The sequence below is a fragment of the Silurus aristotelis genome (genome assembly GCF_946808225.1).
Source record: "Silurus aristotelis genome assembly, chromosome: 1".
In the NCBI taxonomy this organism is placed as follows: Eukaryota; Metazoa; Chordata; class Actinopteri; order Siluriformes; family Siluridae; genus Silurus; species Silurus aristotelis.
Window position 1 is genome coordinate 19,731,581 of NC_139574.1, and position 27,951 is coordinate 19,759,531.

General features: G+C 36.2%; 3 protein-coding genes across 7 annotated transcripts; 2 read left to right on the top strand and 1 right to left on the bottom strand.

The window, feature by feature from the left end:
• Positions 1-3,244: 3,244 nt before the first annotated feature.
• Positions 3,245-5,966, top strand: popdc3 (popeye domain cAMP effector 3). Its single transcript, XM_083552231.1, has 3 exons — positions 3,245-4,530; positions 5,162-5,270; positions 5,357-5,966. The coding sequence occupies exons 1-3, from the start codon at positions 4,022-4,024 to the stop codon at positions 5,600-5,602; spliced, it is 864 nt and encodes a 287-aa protein (XP_083408357.1). The 5' UTR covers positions 3,245-4,021; the 3' UTR covers positions 5,603-5,966.
• A 673-nt stretch (positions 5,967-6,639) lies between these two features.
• Positions 6,640-13,032, top strand: popdc1 (popeye domain cAMP effector 1). 4 transcript variants are annotated; one of them, XM_083543620.1, is made up of 8 exons: positions 6,640-6,819; positions 7,563-7,750; positions 9,111-9,235; positions 10,220-10,407; positions 10,523-10,631; positions 10,814-10,981; positions 11,079-11,205; positions 12,458-13,032. In XM_083543620.1, the coding sequence occupies exons 2-8, from the start codon at positions 7,579-7,581 to the stop codon at positions 12,568-12,570; spliced, it is 1,002 nt and encodes a 333-aa protein (XP_083399746.1). In that variant the 5' UTR covers positions 6,640-6,819; positions 7,563-7,578; the 3' UTR covers positions 12,571-13,032. The 4 variants fall into 4 exon arrangements, with proteins under 4 accessions (XP_083399746.1, XP_083399748.1, XP_083399745.1 ...); XM_083543622.1 differs by lacking the exon at positions 12,458-13,032 and adding an exon at positions 11,540-11,569; XM_083543619.1 differs by having other exon boundaries at positions 6,641-6,819; positions 11,079-11,220.
• A 2,902-nt stretch (positions 13,033-15,934) lies between these two features.
• On the bottom strand, positions 15,935-27,757 carry LOC310729573 (protein lin-28 homolog A-like). 2 transcript variants are annotated; one of them, XM_083547948.1, is made up of 4 exons: positions 26,854-27,757; positions 26,193-26,374; positions 21,448-21,635; positions 15,935-17,269 (listed from the first exon to the last, which is right to left on the bottom strand). In XM_083547948.1, the coding sequence occupies exons 1-4, from the start codon at positions 26,861-26,863 to the stop codon at positions 16,963-16,965; spliced, it is 687 nt and encodes a 228-aa protein (XP_083404074.1). In that variant the 5' UTR covers positions 26,864-27,757; the 3' UTR covers positions 15,935-16,962. The 2 variants fall into 2 exon arrangements, with proteins under 2 accessions (XP_083404074.1, XP_083404075.1); XM_083547949.1 differs by having other exon boundaries at positions 15,935-17,266; positions 26,854-27,518.
• Between the last annotated feature and the right edge of the window lie 194 nt (positions 27,758-27,951).

The window sequence follows — 27,951 nt, forward strand, 5'->3', positions numbered from 1 at the left end:
CCACAGGGATATTCTAGACTCCAGGATCAAACTTGGGACCTAGAAGCTGTGAGGCAGCATTGTTCCCTGCTGTGTCACCACCCTGCCCTCCTTTCACAGTGAAAGACAGAGTGCATTAGTAAGTTAGGGGGGGAATGTCCTATACAATTTTCCATTGCAATTGAAGTGACATATGAATTTTTAATTAAATGAATTGGCCAAAAAAGGCCAACACATTTTTAATGGTTGTTGTTGCAGAGTCAATTTTGATTTTTACCACTAGGTGGCATGGAATACACAGAAATAAACTCTTCATAGTTCATCTTTACAAATATGGTTATGTAAATATACACAACAAGCATAGCCATTAAATAATTTGATCTATTCTGAGGTTTGCCAGAAAATAGTTTTGTTGAGTACTTTAGGACAAGAACCAAACTGATATGTTTTGCTGATTGTCAGATGATAATATAGAATACTGCTAGTTTGCTCTTTCACACATTAACCCAATGAACTTATAAAAACATTTAAAAATATATATTTCTTATATTTGTTGAAGATGCCGTCATCAAACAAATGCAAACATGTCTTTTGCATAGAAAATTATATTCCTGGAATTCTAAATCTTTACTAGCCAGAGCTTATGAATTTGGATTGATGCTTGAGGTGATGAAGAGTCCTCGTTCATTTTTCCTGCGTCATGTGTGGTATCAATCAGCCAGTGACCACCCCCGCCGAGCCTCACAGCTCAAAGCACCAAGAGTCTTAACTGCTTACCCATGCACATCTCTCATTTGAATAATTGTGATTGAGTGATTTTAATGATGACTAAGGTGGACATGCTGCTTTATTAACATTAAAACAACTCTACATCAACTAAAGGGTTTAAAGATTTGTAGGAGTGTGTGTGGGTGTGTTTTTGTTGAACATGCAAATGAAATTACTGATCTCCTGCTTAGAAATTTAAATATCCTTTTTTGAGCATGCAAGATAGAGTTCATTTTCATTACATTGAAGTCAGTTACATCAAACATGTCTATAAACTATTTAAAGCACCACTGGGTGGGTTGTAATAACTTTTGATTACCAAAGGATAAAACAATAGTCATGATTGTAAGTAATATGATCCCAAACTTTACAAAAGTACAATGTTATAAAGTCTAGAAGTATACAAATCTTTTTAAATCAAATACTTTAACAGTGATGCTTTTTTTTTTTCATGAGATGCCTGAATTACTAAGTTGTAAGTTGTAGGTTTCTAAGTTCTATACTGTAAGGAGAATAACACTACTGTATAGGATGTGCTTATAAATTCATAGCCATCATGTTCCTAGATTGACTGAAGGGTAAAAGCCAGAACCATGCCAACTCAACTCAACTTGGAGTGAAAGTAACTCAATGAAATTCCTTTCGCAACAAGCATATATAGCAATATCCATTCTGAAGGGTTAGGATTTAACTGTTCAACCTGATTGCCATTTCCAATACACTATTCATCTGACCAAATAAGGCTTCATGTCAACTTTGGGGTCAAGGGTGAGTCTCTCCTCCAGGGCTCCTTATGAATCTCCACAACCACAGAGGTGCCCTCTATACTACCTTGTGTAACAATTAAATTATATTATGAACAAAATATTATATTGTGTATATTTCCATTTTGTCAGAGATAGCGTTTCCTGTCTTTTCATTTCCTCCTATAGAAATACAGTCCTGATTCTCAAATGTGACACTTTACTGACGAGAATAACTCTAAGGCTATAACTGACATGAGATAAGAGAGGAAATTAGACACTGTGTGTGTGTGTGTGTGTGTGTGTGTGTGTGTGTGTGTGTGTGTGTGTGTGCGTGTGTGTGCATGCAAGTGTGCTTGTGCGTGTATGTGCACTTGTGGTGGTTTATCAGTTGTGGGGGAGGGGGGTGTTTTTCAATTTACAATGTGTACAAAAGTAATAGGGCAACAATCAAATGCCATTTATTCTTATCAGTTATACTATATTATGGAAATATTAATTGATTTTGCCTGAGGCTGTTGTAGCATGTTGTTTGACAGGCTGTACTGTGTATTGTCTATATGAAAAAGCACAATAAATCTTCTTTAAAATAAAAAATATTATTTTCTTATTTGTATAAGCCAAAAAATGTCTCTTACACTTTTGTATGTATACATGCATTATTTTGTATCTGTGTTTGTGCTCATGTTTGGCATAAAGGGCTACTGGAAAAAAGGTTGAGCACGAAAGTCTGTCATAAAAAAAACTGAGAAGAAATGCTGGGTCATCATGGAATGTGTGATCAGTACTAATGACTTATGTCTGAATCGATATGGTTTGTTACTCGGCGATCAGATAAATTCTGATTACTACTATTTCTACCTTTCTGTCTTAAATGCATGTTTCATAAATGCATGAAAAGAATGTGTTACAGTCATTACATGGAAATTCTGTATAACTGCCAGGGTGTACTGAACCCTCCTTGTGCCTCCTTCAGAGTAGTGAACAAGGCAAGTATGTACAAAGTAGAATTCTTAAAAACTTCACAGTTTAATGAGTTCTTCTCTTCTGAATTCACACATCAGCAGATTACAAGGTGAATTGAAATAGGTTGGAGTAATAAAGACATTTAACACGTTTATTAGCCACATTTAAATAAATGGGATATCCACTACAAACATAAATAAAAACAATATACTAAATTGTTTATTTACTTGCTTGCTCACATAATTATTTTGGTGAATATGCATGGCTCTCCACACACACACACACACACACACACACACACACACACACACACACACACACACACACACACACACACACACACACACACACACACACACACACACACACACACACACACACTTATAAATGTGCAAGCAGACAACTGGTCTCTGGTTCTATATATAGATGTGTTGGGTGTCTGATATACAGCATAAAGATAGTGCCTGAGGACAGCCTACTCTTGAAGCAACATATTTGTTTTTGCTCAGTAGATACTTCAACATTCACAAAACCAGTCCACCGCACACCATTTTCTTTTGGAGGAAATGGAAGCAGGTCCATAATGGTTTGTGGGCTTGCTGTAGCATTTTAATGCTACTTTATAGTAAGCATTACTCTCTAGAAATTCCTATAGTAAGAATGTGAATATATATTTTTGCAAGATTTAGGTCATGTTTTGGGCCTGGAGCAAATGCATGCCCCCAATCTCTCACTCAGGTGAGCTCAACCGAGACTCAACTAAAGTCACCTTCCTGTGTCAGGTAATCCGCAAGGAACCAGGGAAGCTATTTTAGTCTAAAAATGGTATTTCTTTGACACTGATTTATCTCCCAAACTCTGCTGAGCAAATGTCACTGGCACAAATGGAGTGCTTCATGCCTTATTAATGGGAGAACTCCTAGCCGTCCTAGCCCTTGGAGTCTGTCCATCCTGCATCCGCACTTGCTGTGTGAACTTTTCATCTCGACGAAACAGAGCAGCAGACTATCTGTCTTTAACTTTCCCTTTTCTAACAGTGACTCTGGTACACAGTGATCACTTGTCGGACACCAGGACCTCGGAGGCGACCTTACTAGTCTATTACGTTACACGCTGTAGAGGCAGTCTATTTTAAAGCGGTGAATAAATAGAGCTTGAGACATGCTTTGACAGAATTCCGATCACTAGAGACTAGTTTTACAAAATTTGCGTGTTTTTTTTTATATTCAATAAGATAATGTAGATTCGTCTGTTGGCTATGTCGGTATATATATTTAATAACCAGCTGCTCTAACATTTCCCAGTGGTTATTTGGGGGAAAGCATTTCTGTAAGCTCTCTATTTGAGATAACAAAAACTCTGATGACTAACCATCTCTCATGATTCGGTGAGAACAGAAATTCCAGTTGTTTTGCGGGTTTTTTTGTTTGGTTATATTTTTTAGGAATGAATCCAGTTTGATGTAGTAAACAATAACAGGGGCGGGAGTTATAATCTGTATATGGGACTAAACACCTGCTACTCTGTTTGGCACTGGATCTGATTAACGGAACACTTTTCTGGAAATGGAACCTACATTTATTTTGGAGCCGAATAACTTTTCTTTGAGCGATGAGCCACTGGTACATCCGCTGTGCACAGAGTGGAGACGAGACCCAGAAGGATCAGTATTTCATCTCGCTAATATGCTCCTGGTCCTGGGCTTCATGGGCGGTAGTGGATTTTATGGCTTGATCTACATGTTTAGTTTTATGACGCTCGGATTTCTGTGCTACTCCTTCTGGGCATGGTCCAATCCGTGCACCACGGACTCGTTTTCCTGGGCATTTGTCCTATTTGTCATTTCTGTGGCTCAAGTCGTCCATGTCGCCTACCGCCTGAGGAGTGTGACTTTTGAGAAGGACTTCCAGAATCTTTATGGCTGCATGTTCAAAAAGTTGGGAGTGTCTCTAAGTCACTTCGGCAAGATCGTTTCGTGTTGCGAGCAGGAAATCCTTACTATCGAAAAAGAGCACTGCTTTGCAGTCGAGGGCAAAACGCCTATCGATAAACTGTCGGTTCTTCTCTCCGGGAGGTAAATAATGACATCTATAAATCACTATTGATATTGGATGACACTTATAGGCTTTGAAGACTTTTTGAAATATAGTTCAGGACATTTTTTTTATCAGAACTTTTTGCACGTTCCTGGAGTGATACATCAATGGTGCATCTTCTGCGCCTTCATATCATTTACATGAGAAGGTGCATGTTGTGTATATTTAATTCATTTGAAAGCTTGAAATATATTCATAGGTGGTCTATAATGTCTTCTTATGAACCGTAAATCATATATGAAGGTAAAAAAAAAGATCCTAAAGATACTTAATATTACAGTTTGGCACCGATTTCAATAAGAACCGTTATTTCTAGTATTCTGTAGTCTCTTTAATAATATATATACTGGATAGATAGACAGATAGCTAGCTAGCTAGCTAGCTAGCTAGATAGATAGATAGATAGATAGATAGATAGATAGATAGATAGATAGATAGATAGATAGATAGATAGATAGATAGATAGATAGATAGATAGATAGATAGATAGAGATATTTTTTGGAAAAGTTGTTATATTTTTGTACAATGCACATTTTAGCAGGAAGAAGTAGAGTAGGGAGAAGGGCACTACATCTGGATTCAGTCCATGAGGGTTTTTTTCTCAACAGAATCCGTGTTACAGTGAATGGGGAATTTCTACACTACATCTACCCTTTCCAGTTCTTGGATTCACCCGAGTGGGATTCGCTCAGACCGTCGGAGGAGGGAGTTTTCCAGGTTTGATGCAAATTAAAATATTATGTTGGTTCGAGTTCTTGTCATGTTAAATCAGCTGTGTTGCTTTTTTCTATTTTTCTTTTTAGGTTACACTAAAAGCAGACGATCACTGCACATATGTGGCCTGGAGACGCAAGAAGTTATATCTGCTCTTTGCCAAACACCGCTATATCGCCAAGATCTTCGCGCTGGTGGTGCGCAATGACATCACCGACAAGCTGTACTCTCTGAACGACAGAGCGCTGGACGCACGCGGCTTCCGCTATGATCTGCGTTTACCAAGCTTCTGCCATACGCCCCAGGCACAGCTAGAAAAACCACACAACAGTTAAAAACAAAGCACCTGGAATGTCCTTCCAGTTATTTAGTAAAAAAATAAGTCTTAAAGAAATCACAAGGAGGTACAGGAGGGAGACACATTTCCTAAATATGCCTTCTTACCCGTTGCACCTTTTTACAACATAGTCCTCATGCTCAATGTCACATCATTTATGACTTAAGATGAATTTTGATGCAGTGTTGTTTGCATAATTTTATTTTTATTTATTTTTAATCTTTTGCAAAATTATACTATGTGCGCTTGGTAACTCAAGGAAGGATTTTTGAGTAGCTGGTTGAATGTTCTCATTTGATAGTCTAAAAGACATTCATTTAATGCTTTTGTAGAATTCCAGAATAAAGCAAAGTTTGTAATCACCTTCTCCCGCTTGTGTTCTCATTAATCGTAGTCAGAAAACTCTTCCTGGCAAAAACACCATATCCGGTTTGTTCTGTCGCTGACCGTGGTGCTGATTTTTATCGCACGTCAAACAGATTCATTTGACACACCAGCACATATTCAATTATACCAAATCTATCCGAGCACCACAAATGGGTTTCTATAAGGGTTCTTTATTTACTTTCTTATAACTTGAATTTGCAACCTCTTTTTATTGGAGTGCTCTCCAAAGGAGCTCTCAGAAATACAATGTAAAGTCCTCCCAACCCCAACCTGGTTCAGTATGGAACATCATAATACAATAGGAGTTTATTGAATGTAAGATTCCAATAATTTCCACATCCAAGCTGTAAAACCTAGTGAAAAGTCTTCCCAGATGCCTAGAGCTAATTATAACTGCAAAAGAGGGAACTAAATTTGGAATAGGATGTTTCGAGTAGTGATGCTCAAGTATCCCCAGACGTTTGACCGTATCGTGTAACATAATCAGGAGTCTAATCCTTTTGTCCAAACGCCGACATGAAGTGTGTAGTTCGCGTTTGATGAGCGCCTTCTACCGGTTTAGGTGTTCAGTGTACGTGCGCGTGCGCGTGCGCGAGGCGCAGCGATGTTAGTCAGTGTGTGAGCTTCTTGCCCATTTTAGTCGATGGTTGTCAGCAGGTTGGAATGCGCCACTCACACTGTGCAGTCCCCTGCTCTCCTGCACTAGCACACACACACACACACACACACACACACACACACCTCGCTCATACCTCGCCTTCTTTCCCACTTCCAAAAGCAGCGAAATATTAATATTAAGATACTTTTTTCCATCTGAGTGGGAAGACGGTAAGTGTTTAAAAGCTTTGCATTTTATTTTGTACTTTTGACTGTTTGTTGTTTTTGCAACATGTGCATGGAAACGAAACTACACACTTTTGATCTGGTAAAATCTGACATTTTCTTCTTCTTGCTTAAGGATTTGCGTCATGTTCTTGTTTTTGGGTTGGTGTACAGATTGACATTTGTCCAAATGTTACGGAGTTTTAATTGTCTTAGGATACTCGTAGCGTGAGCTTGGTTTCAGATTGAAGCACAAGATCACTCAGGGTTGTCCATTTTATAAGCTCATATATATTTTATAAATTCATATAATTTTTAAACTAGGCACGTGGGTTTGTTGTGTATGTGAGCTTGAGCAATGTAAATCTATTGCTACAGTGCTCTTCATTGTAACATCCATGCACTTTTATAGTGTGGAGTTTTATTTTATGTAGTGTTAGGGTTTATTTATATATATATATCATTTATATTTATATTATTTATATATATATAAGCGTGGAAATACAACTGAATAGGAATCCTTTCCTACATATGCCTACAGGACAAGCCCACAGCCTGATGCCGATCATAATCTACAATATCCCCATATATATATATATATATATATATATATATATATATATATATATATATATATATATATATATATATATATATATATATATATATATATATATTTTTTTTTTTTTCTACTTGTAGTCCTAAAGCAGTGCAGTTTTCCTACTTATTTTTCATATATTCTCCTCTAGCTTATTGCCTCTCAGAATGTCAGACTTAACCACGACTGTGATGCCAGAAAATGCCACATCTTGTCAGGATTGGGAGAAAGCTCATCACCTACTCTTCCATCTGGGCAACTTGAGTTTAGTTGTGGGCCTGCTCATTCCCACCACTGTGGGCCTGCACATGATCCTCCTCAGACTTCTACTGATGACGGGTTAGTTTTAGCGCACTCTACTGGCCATTACAGACACACACAAACACACACACACACACACAAACACACACACACACACACACACACACACACACACACACACACACACACACACAAACACAAACACACACACACACACACACACACACACACACACACACACACACACACACACACACACACACACACCTTGCATGGTAATTTGTTGACATGTCCTTGCTGCAGTCTCACTAATGAAGTCAGTGTAGACATACATACATTGTGCTGTTACAGTTATGTTTACACTCGTTTGCAAATTACATGTTCGAAGAAAGAAAAAGGACAGAGTTATTATCTGTATTATTGCTCTCTAAGCTGATATTTGGGCACTAAAGGGACAAAGGGTATTAAATACACATCATTTATACAACTGTTACATATACACCGATAGAGCATAACATTATGGCCACCTGCCTAATATTGTGTTGGTCCCCCTTTTCCTGCCAAAGGAGTCCTGACCCATCAAGCATTAACAGCATTAACTTCTTCAGCAATTTAGGCTACAGGAGCTCGTCTGTTGGATCGGACCACATGGGCCAGCCTTCACTCCCAAAATGCATTAGAGATCCTTGCCTGCACATGACCCTGTCACCGGTTCACCACTGTTCCTACCTTGGAACACTTTTAATAAATTCTGACCACTGCATCCCACAAGATCCCACAAGAGCTGCAGTTTTGGAGATCTAGACGTCACAATTTGGCTCTTGTTAAACTCGCTCAAATCCTTTCACTTGCCCATTTTTCCTGCTTCTAACACGTCAACTTTAAAGGCCACATTCACTTGCTGCCTAATATATCCAACATACTAAGAGGTTCCATGATGAAGAGATAATTACTGTTATTCACTTTACCGGTAATGTTATGCCTGGCCATGCCTGGGATTTTGTCCCATTGTTTAATCTGAAAAGAAAGAGAACAAGATAGCCTGTTGGGAGGAAGTTATTTTTAAAACACTAACTTGTAAAGCAATGTACAGAGAGTCTGGATAAATTGCAAATTACTAATAATACATACAAACCTTTGGAGGGCTGTCAATTCAATGATTTGCTCTTAAATTAAAGCTATATTACAGTATGTTACTGTTATTACTATATTACATAATGGAAATAAAAATAAAATAAATAACAAGCACTACTGATAAATACTACTAAATAAATAAAAAACACTACTAATTAACACTTTATATTAATGCACTTTATATCAATGCAAATCTATATTTTGTGTGACCTGATGTGATTCTTATTTAAACACTGACAGGAATTAACATGCAGTATATTGCAAAAAAGTTTTTGTTTAACACCACACCTTTTTCTTCATACAGGTTGCTGCTTGTTTATTGCCTGGGCAACTCTCTACAGGTGCACCCTAGATGTGATGGTTTGGAATGCTGTGTTCCTTGTAGTCAACTTCATGCATTTCTTCTACTTGCTGTACAAACGCAGACCTGTGAGTACTAATTGCAGATTTACATTCTGTGATAAAAAAAACACTCAGGCTCTTTATTTATTTTTTGGCTTTACAAAATGACTGAAGGTATATTTGACATTACAATTCATTCACATGCAAAGCTGTAGATGAAAGAATATCAATATCCAAATTAATTTCTGGCTGTTTCTCCGCCTCACTGGTTTATTAACCCACTGATCTTACATTCATTCCCCCACATTTTATACTGTAGGTGCATAAAGTCATGTTAACTGATAGGTTCTAAATGTCTAAGTACAATGTCTGCAAATTTCTCCTGTCTTTTGCCTCAAAGTCGATCATATTGTCAATATCTCAAGGATAATTGTGTGGACATTGGATCACATTGGGATAAAAGTAAATCTTTCTGTTTGATGACAATTTCTGAAGTTGATAAAAGAGAGAAATACTCTGTGATCCACAATCTAACGTCTTTATACAATCTTTATACAATGCATGTTTACTAGTCAAAATGACAGTATTGAGTGTTATTCAAAACAAAATTTGTTATTTTCTTAAATCTACATCCAGAGTTCTGTAAATTTGCACTTGTCAATTCAGAACAAGACAAGTTAATGCCTGTTGGAGCCTTATATCCGTTTGCTTTTCACAGAATTTCAGCATTTTTGTGCTTTGCACTTTTAACTGAGATTTATCTTAGTGCATTCATTTGTGCTTAAAATAATGCTTTAAAAAACACATTAATGGATGTCTGTGGTGGTTTCATTTGTTAGAAGAAATCCATAATGCTTCTTCCAAAATAGGTTTTTCAGGATTGTTCTTGGTCATGCACCACACTCGGGCAAATTTTTGTGCTCTAAAACCAGGTCATGCCTCTGATATGTCATGCAAAACTCTTTGTTTATCACACCCCATTGCTCTGACATGATGTCTTTTTGCATGTAATTTTCTGTAATAATCACTTCAGTCCGAAATTGTTATTTGTTATTTTTCTTTAATTCCTAGATTAAGATTGACCGGGAACTGAGATCAGTTTATAAGAGGATGTTTGAACCCCTGCATGTACGTGAAGCTTTGTTTCAGAGGCTCACTGGTCAGTTCTGCACCATCCAGACACTCAAGAAAGGCCAAGTGTATGCTGCCGAGGATAAAACCTCAGTGGATGAACGCCTTAGCATTTTACTCAAGGGAAAGTATGTGGCTCTAGAGAAAAATAAAAAACGTAAAAAAACGAGAACTACACAAGATATTCTAACATTTCTGCTGATGTTTTTTTATTTTTTTTATAAGCCTGTGCTTTAATTACAGAATGAAGGTGTCATATCGTGGCCATTTTCTTCACAACATTTACACTAACGCCTTTATTGACTCACCTGAATTCAGATCAACTCAGCTAAACAAGGGAGAAAAGTTTCAGGTAATGTCCTCAAAACCAAAACTTGAATTTCTGTAAAACAAAATCTAAATTAAATACGGTTAAAAGCAATGCCTTCATCACAGGGTGTAGAGGAACAGGCTTCTCTTGTTCTGCAGATTTGCTGAATTTAGAACTAAGGAACGGTGCAGAATGCTAATACCGAGTATTTTTCTTACTGACAGGTGACAATCACAGCTGAGGAAACTTGTAAATACCTGTGCTGGTCAAGAGAGAGGCTGACCTACTTTCTGGAGTCTGACTCATTTCTGAATGAGGTGTTCAGGTACCTCATCGGCAAGGACATTACTAACAAGCTGTACTCCTTGAATGACCCCACTCTTAGTGACAAGGTAAGATTAACATGAAAGTGAAGATAAACTGGTGGTGCACATGATATGAATGCACATACTGATCGAGGTTAAGAAATACAATTTCACTGTTTCTCAGGCAGTAAAGAAGATGGAGAGGCAGCCAAGTCTGTGCTCCCAGCACTCCATGATGCAGATGAGAAACAGCATGGCTAGCACCAGTGACACAGATGATGTGCTGAATCAGATTCTGAGAGGCGGATCAGGTGGTTCATCAATTCGTAAGTCTTACCGGCTAACACCACCTGCTTATCAGCTAATCTTGCTACAACTCTAATCAGAATTTAATATATGTGTGTGCTCAATTGCCTTATAATGTGCCAATACCACATATGATACCTTCACCTGTCTCCTTCTCACTTTCCTATTCAAATACGAACCCAATTTCATTATTATTTTCACCTACATAACCCAGTGAGTTCCAGGTCAAGCATGGTCCATTGCAATCACCTCAATGTCTGGTGCACTTCTCCCTCCATATGGGTTCATGTTCTTGTGTCAGTGTTTCTCTGATATTATTTCCTCCTGTCCCTCCTTTAGCTCTGACCTCAGATCGCAACTGATGGGGCTGTAAGACCTTTTATTTTCTCTCACCATCATTTTCTCCCCCACCCTAAAATCACCCGGTTATCAGCTTAAATGTAACCAATTCCTAAACTGTAAACTCCTAACTACCTCCCAGTGTACTGAAAATATGCCAATTTGGTCATCTGTCATGGACCTCACCTTATTAACGTCATCACATGCCCCAAACCTATAACTCAACTTATCATGGACCTTCTGCTACTAATACTTAGTTTATGAACTGTTCTTTTTATGAGTGTTGTACAAAAGTATTTTATTTAGTAACATGATATTTCAACTTAAACCATTTGTACTCGTATAAAAAATGGACCAAGAACAAATTGGCAAATATCAAACTTTTAATGGTCTTAACACATTCCAGGCTGCAAAGAATGCTCCAAAATAATCTTCTGGGATGTTTTATTTCTCATAAAAGTTTATTCTTTACTATGATGCAGTCCATCAAGGGCCTGAGAACAAGTTTATAAATGGAATCAGGTTTAATAGAGTAAAAAGAAGGTTTACAGTTTTTATTTAATTCTTGCTGATTTCCTGGCTATTAAAAGCTTCATATTTTGCCATTTTGGGCTTCGGACATTTTTTTTTTCTTTTTGCCCAGGAGTGTAGATGCTTTTGTCTGTAGTTACATACACACTTGTGTGGAATTCAGAATATTGAGTGTTACACAATATAGGTGAAATATAAAAGCTTGTTACACTGATACATACTGAATTTGTTATAATACAAATCAATTCAATTGTATGTGTGGTAAATAATCCACCTGTTTGATTTTAACCAGAATGTACACATTAAATATAGTTAATTATGTTTTTTTTGGACTTTACATTTGTATGAACTCTGTACGATATGTATTGACTCTGGGTGTCTTTTCAGAAAAAAATCCACTCAGCAAGGCGACCATGAAACCTATTGAAGAAGCCATTGAAGATGATGTTTTTGAAGTTGACTCAGCTAATGACTCCCAAGACATCCCAGAACAGGTGTAGAATCAAACTGCAGATGACCTGCAGCCTCAAATTATATTTGGTGGACAGCTGTGTGAGAAAAAACGGTGCATGCAGAAATTACATCTGGACTGGGATACTATCAATTATGTTCTCTCTGAAATATACAGAATAGACAGTATGTCCAAGCAGAGATTCATGTCATGAAACCATGTTGCATCTTATCATAGACTGGGCTGGCTCTGGAATGGCTTAACCAATTCATATTGTTTTTATTGAGAGCAAGAGGCACATTTAGCGTCTTTAAGTATACTGATATATTATTATATTATATATAAATATATACATAATCCGTATTTGGAATATTATTTAGCGTATTATCACTTTGGTACATAATCTTTATTAGGAAATGTTCAACCTTTTGTTTTTCCTTTGATTTATTTTACCTGTGGATTGTACATTAATTAAAGAAAAAACTAATAAAAAAAAAACAAATAAAAAAAATCTACACCCTGAGCAGCATGCATAGTAAGCTTTATAATTAACACATGACCTTCATGAGCTTTCGAGTTGTGCAACAGAAAAGTGTTTGAAACCCAAAAATTACACAGGCATCTGCAAGCAGGAGTCAAAAGAGTCATGGATGGAATACCACATTTCCCCTGTTAGCCACACTAATCACCAGCTAACCATGGTACATTACACCCCCATGAAAAATGCACCCATTCTGGCAGTTTTGGTTAATTTCAGTTTAATATATTCAAAGAAATGACAGAAATCTAAATATTATGATACTAAATTAGTTAAAGATTAGGACTGCTCTTTATAAGGGCCCCACAGTAAAAACATTGCAAATGATGGGTTAATGATGTGACTGCACATAAAATATCACAAACACACTTAAGTCACTTTATTATATTTAAAGTCTGGCACTATGACAAGACAAAAGGATTCCTGAGAACTTCTGCGTTTTTTTGCATTCAATCACAAGATAAAGAAAAAATACTATCACACTTTAAAAATGCAAGAAACCAAATGTACAGTTTAACTCTCTGGTTTGAAAAAGTACACATGATTATTGAGTCACAACAATGTTAGCAATTTCTCCAATTAATTTAATCATTTTAACAAAAAAAAAAAAAACAATAATTTTCTCGTTTCTAACAGAAAAAAAAAATCATATCAGTAGGTAAGTTTAAAAGAGAAGACTTTTAGATCTAAAACTGTCAAGAGAAAAAAAACTGTGGTTAGAAGGTGATTAGATTAGATTTTAGCTCGAAAAGTTGAAATGTTTTGGACCAAAGACAAGCAGTCAATTATGCATGTCACTGTGTGTGTGCTTGTGCTCAGAGGATCATAAATTGGATTTGATGTCACTTATCTTTCTCTTCTTAGTTACAAATTGTCAAAGGCAACCTCTCTGGTGCTGTAATCCTACTTTTATTAACAAAAAGATTGAGGTAGAAGTTACTGTAAAAAAACAAAAAATAAAATCACAACCACTACACTCAGAATACCCTCCATGACCACTAAGAGGCACTAAACGTTTCAGAACAGCAGGTACAGCACTAATCTGTTTTTGCAGACTTCACCCTAACACAGATTCCATCATTAGATATGTCAGTTCATAAAGTCCAGCAAGTCATTGGTTTGTACCTCAGTAATACATTTAGTAGGTGTAAGAAAAAAAGGTAGCACTCAACAACTTTTGAGAAACAGCCCTGTCTCACAACCTTGTTCATCATACAGACGTTTTTACAGTTCAACGCATACAAGAAGTATGTTTAGGAATAAACTAGCTGTAAATTATAGTCATAGGTTACATATTTGGTAAACATGTCCCTGAGAGGAAGCTTCTCACTGAGAGGCTCATTGTTCAGTTAGTTCTGTGTAACAGTCAGGGATTCAGCTTGGCTTGTGGTGCCACATGTAACAAATGTAATATAGTTTTGCTCATTCATAACTATAACACCAACATCTGTTAACTAGAAAAGAACTACATGTAAGATTGAATAAATACTTTGTAAACATAAAAAGCATTAGCGTACTTCACCCAAGACTGGCCAGGTGCTCGGCCATGGTAAAAAAAAAAATCCACCCATTTACAATGTCAAGAAAACACACAAATAGCCTTTCAGCACTACATGAATTGCAGACTAATCATGTAATATCTGGTTATGAGAAATAAGCTCTTAAGTTAACTGGAAACAGAAGCTAATTATTCAATCTAATTGCATTATTTAATCTTACATGTTGCTCATGGTAAAAAAAATAAAAATAAATAAAAAAAGCAGCTACCTAAATTAACAAAGCAGAACCTTTTTAGTTACTACCATGAATATAATGTATATAAGTGACATGACCTATATTTAAGAAGAATAGTCAATCACATTAAGGTGTTTAAAAAAAAATGCACATTGACTGTAAAGCCTTTTTGCACCACACCCACTTATAACAGATAGCTATAAAAATTCCTTCAAATAGACATTTCATATATGCACCTTTAATATAATGGAACTAAGACAGTTATGGATCTATTATGCTAATGCAGTTCATAGAAAGATTTATAGTAGTAAATCAGTCCAATTTGAAAAAAGGTAGACAAAATCATTCTGGTCACTTCCACTTTCGCAAAGGTTTTGCAGTACGCATTTGCGAATATTTGAAGAATGATGTGGTAACCGCTTCTCTCTGAAATATGTTTCACATAAATGCCATTTGGCTGCACAAATTGCCTTAGACATCCATTATAAGGGAGTCTGGAGCATTATTTCCTTGTATCATTAAAGGCAAACATGACCGACATCTCAACTTGTCTATTAACCATTCATATGCTACAAATGTAGTACATATTGTATATACTCCTGGAAAGAAGACTGATTTTCCCTGTTTTTAGTTTTTCCAGTTCACAGCAAATGAGCTAATAGCAGCACACAAGCTCTCTGAAGTGTATTTTTTTTTTAGCTCTTGCTAATTTTCTAAAAGATAATTTGTTGTTAAAACCAATAGTCACAATTTATCATTTTGTGCTTAGCCTTTTTTGCCCAGGAGTGTATATTTGTTGGAAAAATGTCAAAATACTATCAAATGTTTAAAGAAGATTCTTTTTCCTTAGGATTATATATATATATATATATATATATATATATATATATATATATATATATATATATATATATATATATATATATATATATATATATATATGTGTGTGTGTGTGTGTGAGTGTGTGTGTATATATATATATATATATATATATATATATATATATATATATATATATATATATATATATATATATACACACACATATATATATATATATATATATATATATATATATATATATATATATATATATATATATACATATACACACACACACACACATACACACACACATAAACACACACACATATAAGGACTCTTGTAATATCTACTGTGCTTCTTCAAGTCTGCTCGTCCACAATGAGGATTAATTAACGCTGCCATGATTGCCTTAGCTACTAGGTTTATATTATACCCTTCATTTCTGACTGCTACATTAACAAAGCTAACAAGAGAACTGTTATTTCGCATAATACAAATCTGATATTGTGTGCTTAAAACCCTGCACTGAATAACACACACACACACACACACACACACACACACACACACACACACACACACACACTTGCAGCTTTAAATGGTCTCGGCAAGACTATTTCTCACCAAACAGATATTGTCATAGTAACCATGGAGTCGTAACAGCATCAAGAGGCAATGCATCTATTTGAGCTTCTGATCTAAACTTAGACAAAAACGGATTAATAACATAATGGTTACAATTTAAAACCTGATTTTAAACATGTAAACAAAAACAAAAACAAAAAAATCTCTGTAGACATATCAGATTGCTATCACATTCATATTCATTAATCAGCTGGCAAAAGAGTTTTGTGGCTTTAGAGCAATGGAAAGGGGGAGTAAGCAGACTGATACAGGAAGCTTGTTTAAACCATTTTAAAAACAATACATAAAAGAGACTGCCAATCTCTTGTTTTCTTTGGCTCAGAATTGTACAGTGTGCCTACAGATGTCAAAAATCCCTGCAGCTGTTAAAAATGTGTTATACTGCATTCAAGTTAGATAACATAGTTAAGAACGAACAACTAAGCAATAAAATGAGTTAAATGCATTCTGGCTAGATGTGTATTGTGCATGAGGTATCAGTCTCTTAAAAGCACTGGAAAACCATTTGCCCTCTCTGAATCGCTCACAGTACAGATGAATAAAGAAAGCAGCACGAATTCCCTCTCTTCAGCAGATCCAGAGATGTCAACCTGGCCTTAGCTCATTGGTCTGAGGTAGGGTGAGTCCAGTGGAAAATTCTCATGGTGAGGAACTGGATAAAACCAGGCAGTCTGAAAGACTATTGCGCTGATGAAGGGATCATTTTTTCCTCTTTTTTCTTTGTGACGAGGCAGCTTTTGGTGTTGGCTCCTTGGGAGAGCTGGAGGCTTTGCTAAGGGCTGAACTGTCCTGAGTTGTGTAGGAGGCTCTTTGAGCGCTCAGGCTTTGGACAGAGCTCGAGCTGGGTGGCTCTAGGCTGCATCTTCCCTGAGTGGCCGAGGGCGATTTATGAGGACAGTGTGCCACCATGTGGGAGGCACTCTGGCAGCAGTGGCACTTCTTAGGTTGAGGAGGAAGGCCACACTCTTTGGCATGATGGTCCAGACCACCACAGTTATAACAGCTGCTGAAAGAGACAATCTGAATCAGCAATCATATGCAATCAGAAAAGCCGAATATGGATCCTATATAGCTGCGGTCCTCAACCTTTTTTGCGCCACGGACCGGTTTAATGTCAGACAATATTCACGGACCAGCCTTTAAGGTGTGGCGGATAAATACAACAAAATAAAATAATAAGACCGGCATAAAAACTGGTATTTTCTAAATATTATAATAAACGTGAATTTTGCTAGAATTCATTTTGCTAGCTTGGGGGTTTCAATTTAGCGGTAATGTATTATGTGTTACCGGCCAGAGCAGCCTCTTTTAGAAGGTAGCGGATGTAGGTAAGACATGTGACTGAGGCAAGCATCTTGACATGCAAGAATTAGTCATAGACAATTGTGGTGGAGAGAATCCGGTAATTTTCCAAAATAAAAGATCGTTCAGAATCAGATAATGAATAAAACAGGAAAATGTACGTTATGTATTCTTTCCGGTACCAATTGACCCACGGACCCGTGCCGATCTGCGTCCCAGGGGTTGGGGACCACTGATATATAGGATAGTCAAGTTCATATTGATTCCTAAAGACCACCTATTGAAGACTGCAAATTAATTTGTGATTTAATATGCATCAAGATAAAACCCTTTATTCATTCTTTTGTAACCTCTTTAACCTGGACAGGAGCATGGTGGATACAAACAATGTGGGAATCCACCCTGTATGGGACAGCAATTTTGCATAGCAAATCATTCTACCAGCAGGTCTTTTGGAGGCGGGAGGAAAACCAGAGAACCCAGGAGAAATCTGCACAGTGGAAAAGAGACCATGCAAAACTCTGTAGAGCAACCTGAGCTCAGGATTAACCAGGGAACTGTTAAGGGTTAGTGCAGTATCACTACCCACTGTAATACCATGCCTTTCTCAAGATAATATTTTTTTAATATTATGTACCCTAATGTACGTGTGCGTGCGCCATCAGGTATATCATTATGCCCACCTGCCTAATATTGTGTTGGTCCCTCTTTTGCTGCCAAAACAGTCCTAAATTTAGCTATTTGAGCTGCAGGTGCTCGTCTGTTGGTTTGGACCAGACGGGCCAGCCTTTGCTCCCCATGTGAAACATTGAGCCTTAGCCACCAATGACCCGGTCACTGGCTCACCACTGTTCCTTACTTGGAGCCCTTTTGATAGACACTGACCACTGCAGATCAGGACCATCCCACAATGGTAGCAGTTTTGGAGATGCTTTGACCCAGTCATTTAACCATCACAATTTGGCCCTGGTCAAACTTAAATCTTACGCTTGCCCATTTTAGTTACTTCCAAAATGAAATTTGAGTAAATAAATGTTCACCTGCTGCCTAATAAATCCCACATACTAGCAGGTGCCATTATGAGGAGATAATCACTGTTATTTACTCACCTGTCATAGTGTTATAATGTCATAATGTTATGCCTGTTCAGTATTCACTATTGATTGCATATATACACTATTTATTGTATATAAATATCATGTAAGTCACAGGTTTCCAAACCATGCTCCGTACAATACTACATGTCCTGAACATTTGAGTGTTTTGCCTGCTCAAACCAACTAATCAAGCTCAACTAATGAGATAATAAGCAATTCTTCTTGAGATCTAACAGACAAACATATCAAAGATCAACTTATTTTACAATAAGCAATCCTTCTGGGAAGACTGGGGGAATCAAGCATTTTTTCCTTGATTTCAGAAACCAACATAGCTCAAGCTCTGCTACTGTATTCACGCCAAACATGACTTGCTATTTCATTTGAAGGCTGATACTTAAAATCGGCAAATCTTTTGGAAGGTGATCACTTTAGTGCTCAATTTTAAAATTTACTGAGAGATATAATTATAAGTAAATCTCTAGAACAACATTGTAGCAGGATCAAGATTAGGCAGTAGTTTTTCATTTCTATAACTGTCCTAATGGTGAGCTCTTGCATAAGATGGAGTGTACGAGACAATTACATTGCAATAACTTCCAAATGAACATATACAACATATTTTGAATAATCCATACACAGATTTGTGCAATACAATAGTAGTTGGAGATTTGGATTTTGCCTTTGTACACCACCACAACATATTTTAAATAAAGTTATTGTGTATCATTTTGGAATTGCAGCCATTTATACACAAACCATCCATTTTCACAAGCTTAAAAGCAACAGAACAAACTAACAATTTTAAATGTAAGGGCTTTTTTTTAATACTCGGAAACAAATATTTTGCGGTAAATAAATGCCTGTAGTCTGGAAGGTATAGACATAACCAAATACAAATTTTCCTCCTATGAGATGCTTAGCCAAGCTTTTACTGCAGCATCAGTTGCTGTTTTGTGGGACTTCCTGCCTTCAGTTTTGTCTTCAATAAGTTAAGGTATGCTTAAATTGGGTCTGAGGTGACTGACATTTATAAACAATACTTTTATTTTTTTAATATCAGAAGTTTCTTGTGGTGCAGGTCATAATTCGTCTGTACTCTGAAGTGCTGTCCTATTAGTTTAGCAGAAAGCACAGCTCAATACATTTCAGAATTCATCCTGCTACTTCTATCAGCAGCCACTCAATAAACACCAATGAACCAGTTTCACTAGCAGCCAAAAATGCCCATGCCATAACACTGCTTTCATGGTTGACAGATGATTTGGTATACTTTTGGATCTTGAGCTTTTAATTTCCTACCTATAATTGCAGTACAAGATAATCTTGTAGTTAATCTTGACAGTTTGTCCAAGGTATCATATTCCAGAATTTTGTTTATGTTTTCTAGCTAAATCTAATCTGGCCATTCTGTTCTTGAGCATTACCAGTGGTTTTAAATAAACCCCTGTAATTACATTCATGAAGGTGTCTCTTTGACAATGATACACTTACCTTATTCAGTGTGTTCTTTGCTTGGCTAGATGTGGTAAAGGGCTTTATTTCCTGTTATCACCTGCTTTATATTAATCTTGTCTTCCATCTTTGACACCTTTGGGTATTGTTGAGCTTGCCAGTGCATTCCTCTTCGCTCCTTTTTGATTATTTCAACCTAAGGTTGGCCTCCTTCACTTACATTGAAACCCATTTGGACCGCATGTTGCGAGTTCCCATTAACTTGGTATCAACCTCAGCACTTTTATCTCTTTAATCTGTCATAAAAAAAAGGAGTAAACAGGCCGTACCTGGCTATTCACCTGCTTATCAGCTGTGTGTCCAATTACTATTAACAGGTGGCAATTCCTACATGATAAATGCTATATTATTATTAAAGCACTTAAATTAAAGCTAAAAGTCCAAAATGCACTATTATCTTGAAAGTTTCATTTCAAATCTATTTTGATGGTATACAGTAGCATAAATTGCTGAACACTTTGTTAAAAACTTATAGTCTTGACTGTATGTTTAGATATGTGGGTGATACAACATTAAGTAACAAATGATAAAGACTCTGTCTCTTTAATCACCACACTGCCATGGAAATATGTTATAAGGAGTCACCTCACAGAATGTGCCACGTTATGTAAAGAGAATTATTTAAAAATGAATAATACCATGTGACACAGCACAGTCAGTAATCTTGAATTAATTGAGAGATTACAATTACGAAAAAAGCTAACTGTTCCAGAGCATGATGACATTAAATACATCTAAAGAATATCTCCCTGACTTCTTAAAAAAAAAATAATAATAAATATCAGGGCCTTCATAATGCAGGATTATGTGGTGATTGATCACTATTACAATCTACAATATCAAAACCTTACTTACGTTAAGTTCTTAGGATGTCACACAGGATGTTTGTTTCCCCCCCAAAGTGATGCTTTACCAAAACCCAAGCAGAAATAGAAGCAATTTAGCAGGGAATAGAAGTTCAAGCACACAAATGTGATAAAACCATGGCAACAAGCAGACTCAGAGCACAGAGCAACCTCTCTTTAGAAGAATGGAATCGAACAAACTATCTCTGCTTCCACAGCTTGAAATACAGCACTGTAATGACAGGACCTTCTTCTAACATAAGAAATATGGGAGCTCGACTGTACCACTCATTAAACATTTTAGCTGAAACCGATTAGTCCTCACAATCCAATCCATGTCAACAAATCCTTACATAATTCCCTTCAATGTGGACTGTATATTGTAGGAAGTGCTCTGAAACACTGCTATTCACTCACTCACTCACCGGTCTCCCTTTGGCTTTCGTTTTTGCTGCACGTTTTTCCCTTTGGGTCTTTTCTCACTGCCGATGCAGTGCACTCCTCCGGGCCCGGTCACCCTCACACACTCCAGGCCCTTGGAGGACTTCTTGAACGTGAACTCAACATCCTCACCTTCCTTCAGACTCCGAAACCCCTCCATGTGCAGCTTACTCTGAGAGAGCAGAAAGGAACAATGTTGACAATTACAGGAAGACAACCAGACAATTTCACAGCCCCTGATAAATGATTATAGATCAAATATTTGGTTAGTGGAAAGTAATAAAAATAGTAAAGAAAAACAAAAGCAATACTAAATTACATACACATATACAGCACCCAAAAATATCCCATTAGTAAACAGGTAGGCATGCACAGTATTCTGTCATATAGCCATGACAAAGAATAAAAGAAACATGACAAAGAATAAAAAGAAACATTTCTCGTGTGCCAGACTGAATATTAAATGTCCTTATAATTACTACTAAGAAGGAATAACTAATAAATGTTCCTAGACCGCAACATTAATTAAAAAAAAAACTATATTCATTCTTTAAAATAAAGAAACTACCTGTATGTTAATGATAAACCACAGTACAACATTCTCAGAAAGGGGTTAATGAAACTGAAGAAATTTTACACAATTCATTTTATTTAAATTACTTTAATACATTTATTTAGACATAAAAAGTAAGACATTTTATTTAAGATGATTTAGAATTGTTGTTCTTGACTTACAAATTTATTTTGTGAATTTCTAAAAAATTAAATCTTTAAATTAATGCAGATTAAATAGTATTGCTTGATAAAATTAAGATTATGATGATAATGCAATCAATGGCATAGTAGTGAGATAACCTTATTGTATAAATAATACATTACTGAATTGCACTTCATTAACAAGTTACAAAATAATAAATCTCTTAAATAATTATCTTTAACTTAATCAACATATTAGCTTTTGTTTTAGAACAAATAGTTTTAATTATTTCAAATCAATTTAAAAGCATTTAAAAATCTAATGTTCAACATTGTTTTATCTGGTATGTTTCAAGTAAGAAGTTCAGTATTATTTATTCAAATTATAATCAAGAAAAGTAATCACAATTATACACCCCTATAGCATCATCATTTTAACTTCAATACAATTATTAAATTAGTAAAGTAATAAAACCTATGGGTAAATGTATTATTTAAATATCCTTTGCAGAAAGATAAAATAATTAAAGACTTAATATATAAATGTATTTAGAATTATTACCTATTATTAACATATCTATAAATAAATTGCAATTTATCATGATAATTTTCATTTACAAAAACAAGCAACAATTCTTTATTTTCTTTTTAATTCTAGTCACTATCAATAAAACATACTTTGGAAAAAAACTATTTTTTCAAGGAAATTGTTATTTGTAGAAAAATACAATTGTAACGAAAAACTTATCTTTGTATCATTTCAGTTATCGTTTGTATGCTTTTAAATTATACAACACAAAGAAAAATCATCGATGAACAGACAGAATTTCAAGACCTCCAATCTTCAAAATGTTAAGAAGTTCAAATGATGCATTATGAAGAACGTCCATAACAGATCATAATCTATAAATGCATGTTTGCTTGCAGCCATCTTGGCTGTTTGAGTTAAAAAATGGTTAAGCGAAGAAAAAAAACACAAGGCAATAGCTATATGCAGGATCTGCATCGATGAGCGCTAAAACCTTTTGAAGCATATAACTACATTGCCTATTTAACTAAACAACTAAAATGGTGAAATGCCACAGTGTGTTATCAATAAGACTAAAATTTGCCCCAAGAAGTACAAAAGAAATACATAAATAAAAAGGAATATGGCTTTAAAAGGCAACAACACCCAGATTGTTATCTTTTCAAATTAATTATCAGTGGCATTCTACAGCAGTGTTTCTGGAGCAGAGAAAAATAATGACAACATGAGATTACAAACTGTTTCTGGCAACCATGAGAGGCCACTCACTCAGAGGCATTTCTGCCCCTCCCAGTAGAGATCAAGCATGTATGGACGACTCACAAGAGGAAGTCACGTGAACAGAAGCTACCTTTTTTCATCCTTTCTTCTTCTTTTTTTTGGAAGGAACAGAGAGAAAAAAGTCCATGAGTAAGAGAAACAAAGCCTGGTATTAGCTGAGAAGGGTGGGGCCTACATGCCAAATGGTGAAATGGGCTGTTGGTTAATCTTACCAGGGGCCCACACAGTCTTCTCAACACACTAACAAAATCTAACCATCTCTATAGAACCCATGCATGCAAGAAATGTCTACCATCAACCAGCTGAATCCCTTATAGAACTTGAAAGTTAAATCTAAGAAGCAAGCTGAAAATCATTTTTTTTAACACTGGGTTTCTCCCCTCATAGTTTCACCTCAGAGAAAAACGCATTTAAAGAAACCCTTCCCCCACACTCATATACCAAGACTGAGCACAATAAGCAGACATTTCAGTGCTGCCTGGACATTTTATTCCCTGGTTAAAGACGTTACAGAACGGATACTGTTTCAACATTTTAACGATTAAAATGTCCGCCATCTTAAATGCAGGTGTAACTCCAAACACAGTACAGAGATCAAATAAGCTACTGAACACACAACACACTCGCAACAGTATGACTGCAAAAGTGACAACAACAACAAAAAAAACATTACTTATTCTCGCACACGAGACATGATATAACATCAGGATAAAGATGGAGGAATATGCCAAGAATTGGAAAAAAAAAAAAAAGACGTGCAATAGGATTCAGGAGTCAATGGCTGCCCCTATTAAGATGATCAGAGAAAAACCTTGTGCTTAGTATATTCACCAAACTAAAAGCAAGAGATGTTTATTTTTTTAAACATTTGATTGATCCCTCCCGGCCCCAACAATCTTAATGCTAATAGGTCTTTCCCCAAATTTATGACAATCCAATAATATACATATTAATTAGAGCAGTATAGCATTCACTGCCTGATGTATTATGCTCGCATAACATACTCCTAAAACAATTACTATGGTAGTATAGCAATAATATGCAAATGATGATATAACATTTCCTGATTATGCAATATTAGCATCATAAAAACCTGTTAATGCTTTAGATCAATGTCCTTATCGCCCTTAGTTCTTCCTCGTATGCGTTTGGCAACTATGGGATCTCAAGCTTTTAAACGGCCCTGTATCTGTGGAATTGACTTCCTCTTGATATCCGCAATAGCAACTCTGTCTCTATTTTCAAATCTCGTTTGAAAACACAACTTTTTAAAAGGGCGTATTTGTACAGACGTACAAATACAATGTTAATAATATGCCCGTTTGAAAAGTTGTGTTTTTTTTTTTTTTTGGTTGTACAGTGTTTCATTATTTTAAACAGTTGTTAATTGTTTTTATATATATATATATATATATATATATATATATATATATATATATATATATATATATATATATATATATATATGTAAGAGTCCTTGAGTGTCATGTTAGGTGCCTATAAATAAAATTTATTCTTATTGTTTTTATTATTATTATTGTTAATGCATAGTATAGGACATAATTTATAAAATGTATGCTCTACCACTATAACAAAAAACTTTACAGATTTTGGTTAGTATAGCAAGAGCTTTTTATGCACATCTTTATGCTCACAGTATCACCTGCAGACTTTATTTAATATAAGATATACTATGGCGTTATCCAATAAAGCATTATCTTCAACGATGTATAGTGTGTTGTGTAAAACGTATTGTGCAATCTTTACAGGCTTATTACGTTATTATACTGTAATCTTTACGATAGCTTTAAGAGGTAGGATTTTATTTAATTTTTTTACATATCTATACACTTGGAAAACAAAAGACTTACTATCCAAACTGAAATGCAACTCTTTTTTTTTTTATTGTAATGCATTAATACATTAGCAAAGGCGAGTTTTTAGAGATGTATCATTTCTAAAATGTAGAAATTTGTGACAAAATGCATAAGCATGATCAAGTGTTGGGCATTGACGTAATATAGAAATGATATTATGTTATATGATGGTTTTAAAACCCCTTTTCATAAAATCAGTGCAAATAAATATGACAAAATAAAACATTTGTATCCATATGCACTTTTAATCAAAAATAAATTATTATCTTTATATATAAACCAGGATGAGTAATACTGTTATGATTATGAATGACGTGGTGAAAAGCCATGTCCAATGTACAATCCGAAAAATCTGGCTATTTTTTAATGATCCTGAAAACAATTGCAATAAGATCAGCGTATATGTCTCAGCTATGCCAAATAAAATAAAGTGTGAAATATGAATGGTGAAGGTTGAATACAAAACGCAGAAGGCTGTATGTTGTGAAAGCATGGTGTTTCCAGGTTTAAACCAGCATGGTGTTTGGTAGTCAAACGTTTACAATAGTTGTGTGAAGATAGATTAAATGGACTTGTAAGCACCCAAATAAACATGATTCTGAAGTGTAAACAATGAGGCCTACGCTAACAGGAGCCTGATCCTGTGACCCCAGGAGTAATCTTTCGTTGGCAAAACGCAAGGCATAGAGATGTGAAGCAACGTGAGTGGAAATGTGGCTCTCTGTGAAAGAGGGCCTTCGATGGTGAGGATTTAAACTGGCCTAGGCCTGGGGCACAGACTTTACAAGCAATATCGACTCCATCAAGTTCGTGTTTTTGGGTTCTTTTCGGACGAAGGTGGACTTACTTGGTGAACAAATACGTCCAATGGAGGATCAAGAGGAGTTCCTCCGCGATTTGTCATCGATATGAATCCGAAGCCCATTCGTACATTAAACCACTTACAGTGGCCTGTGCCGTGCATGGGCGAGGATCCAGTACCTTCCTGCGACTCAGGGCGAAGACTCCCTCCACCATTCCCCACTCCTCCTGACAGGGTAAACAAGACACATGGTTAGCCTGGGCTACATCACCAGGGAGCCTAATATCTCTCTCTCTCTCTCTCTCTCTCTCTCAGGATGGATTGAGAATACAGAAGTGTGCTTTCTTTAGGAGTTTGTGATCTTTGCCTAATAATTTCAGTGCGTGTATTTTGGTACTCTTTAGGATCGGTGCATATGGAGTCAACAACATTACAACATCAGGGCTTTACTACTGTAATGTACATCAACAAAACAGGTGTAGTTCTCTTCCTAAATGCCGATCTAAAATGTTGCCCACGATCATAGTTTGCGTGCTTATATCCCCAGGGAATAATCACAGGATGCAAGGCATCACTCTAGTGAACTAGCCACAACACAAGAGAGAGATAGATGCAGGAGAGAGAGAGAGAGAGAGAGAGAGAGAGTGAGCAGTGGCGCGGACACGCGCTGTGCAGCAAAAGCTACGCTGCTACAACCATAGGATACCTTCGGCCATGTTTCCTTTGGCTCCCTTGCTCCAAACTTCGGAGAGTGTAAATCCTTCTGTGGAAAATATTTGGTCCTCGTCATAAATGAAACACAATGCTTTACACAAACCATAATGTAGCCTGCATGATCTAGCGCGCACTCCAATACGCTCACGCACGCGCACACACACACATTTATATACACACACGCAAACACGCACACAGACGCTTTTCTCTTTTGCATCTAGTGCACCCCTTCTTTTTCTTTTTTTTTTTTTTTTTTTTTTTTTTTTTTTTTTTTGCTTATTCTCGTTAGCCCCGCCCACCTTTGGTCACATGCTCCTGGCCACCAATGACAGCCGAGTGATTGTCTTCGAATTCAGGTTTGGGGGCGGGGCCCAATGAGAGCCGGCAGCCAATCGTCGTTGAGTGCACACATTCCCGGAGAATCCTCAGTGAAGAAAACATAATTTTTTTTTCCCCTGCGTTTTCACTCCACGTGAAACGGTATTCTTGGACCGAAGTCGATCTCACAACTAGGTGATTGTTAGCGTTATTAAAATATCTTGTAGGGTTATTTAAAGAGCACTTAAAAGTAAGGATCATCATTTAGATTTGTATGATCTTTAATATCTATATTAATTTAACTATTGTATCAGAACCGTTCCTACTGCAAACTTGCTTAGTTAAAAAAGTGTATTATATTGCATGTATAAATATACATTCTCGCAGGTATTAGGGTAAGTATATTAATATTTCTCACTGTTGTATGTGTTTCTGCAAATGTGTTATTAATACAGATTATAGTTAACCGAAATCGAGTTAAAGGTAACAAACCTATGCATGTTGACAGTAGGAACCTCCAGCAGATAACAGGAACAGAGCTTATTTCACAAATCCCAGGCTGGAATACTTTCAGTTTAGCAACACGTTTCTCACATTAACAACTACATCAACATCAATTTAACAAACAATAAACATGCAGTCTACTAACTGTAACAAGAGACCGACTAACTGTTTAATATGTCGTAAAATATATTTCTGTTTTTATATGAGTGGATTATTACTTGTGTTTTTATTTATTTATTACACATTAATTCACTGAAAGTGTACATGT

What these genes read in the sequence shown, in the direction of transcription:
- LOC310729573 (XM_083547948.1), bottom strand. An exon ending in TGGACGTATTTGTTCACCAA is followed by an intron (nt 21,636 to 26,192) that starts GTAAGTCCACCT and finishes CTGCTCTCTCAG; the next exon opens with AGTAAGCTGCACATGGAGGG. An exon ending in CGAAAGCCAAAGGGAGACCG is followed by an intron (nt 17,270 to 21,447) that starts GTGAGTGAGTGA and finishes TGTCTCTTTCAG; the next exon opens with CAGCTGTTATAACTGTGGTG.
- popdc1 (XM_083543619.1), top strand. Translation starts at nt 7,579, where the DNA reads ATGTCAGACTTAACCACGACTGTGATGCCAGAAAATGCCACATCTTGT. An exon ending in TGCTGTACAAACGCAGACCT is followed by an intron (nt 9,236 to 10,219) that starts GTGAGTACTAAT and finishes TTTAATTCCTAG; the next exon opens with ATTAAGATTGACCGGGAACT. An exon ending in ACAAGGGAGAAAAGTTTCAG is followed by an intron (nt 10,632 to 10,813) that starts GTAATGTCCTCA and finishes TCTTACTGACAG; the next exon opens with GTGACAATCACAGCTGAGGA.
- popdc3 (XM_083552231.1), top strand. Translation starts at nt 4,022, where the DNA reads ATGGAACCTACATTTATTTTGGAGCCGAATAACTTTTCTTTGAGCGAT. An exon ending in TCGGTTCTTCTCTCCGGGAG is followed by an intron (nt 4,531 to 5,161) that starts GTAAATAATGAC and finishes TTTTCTCAACAG; the next exon opens with AATCCGTGTTACAGTGAATG. An exon ending in CGGAGGAGGGAGTTTTCCAG is followed by an intron (nt 5,271 to 5,356) that starts GTTTGATGCAAA and finishes TTTTCTTTTTAG; the next exon opens with GTTACACTAAAAGCAGACGA.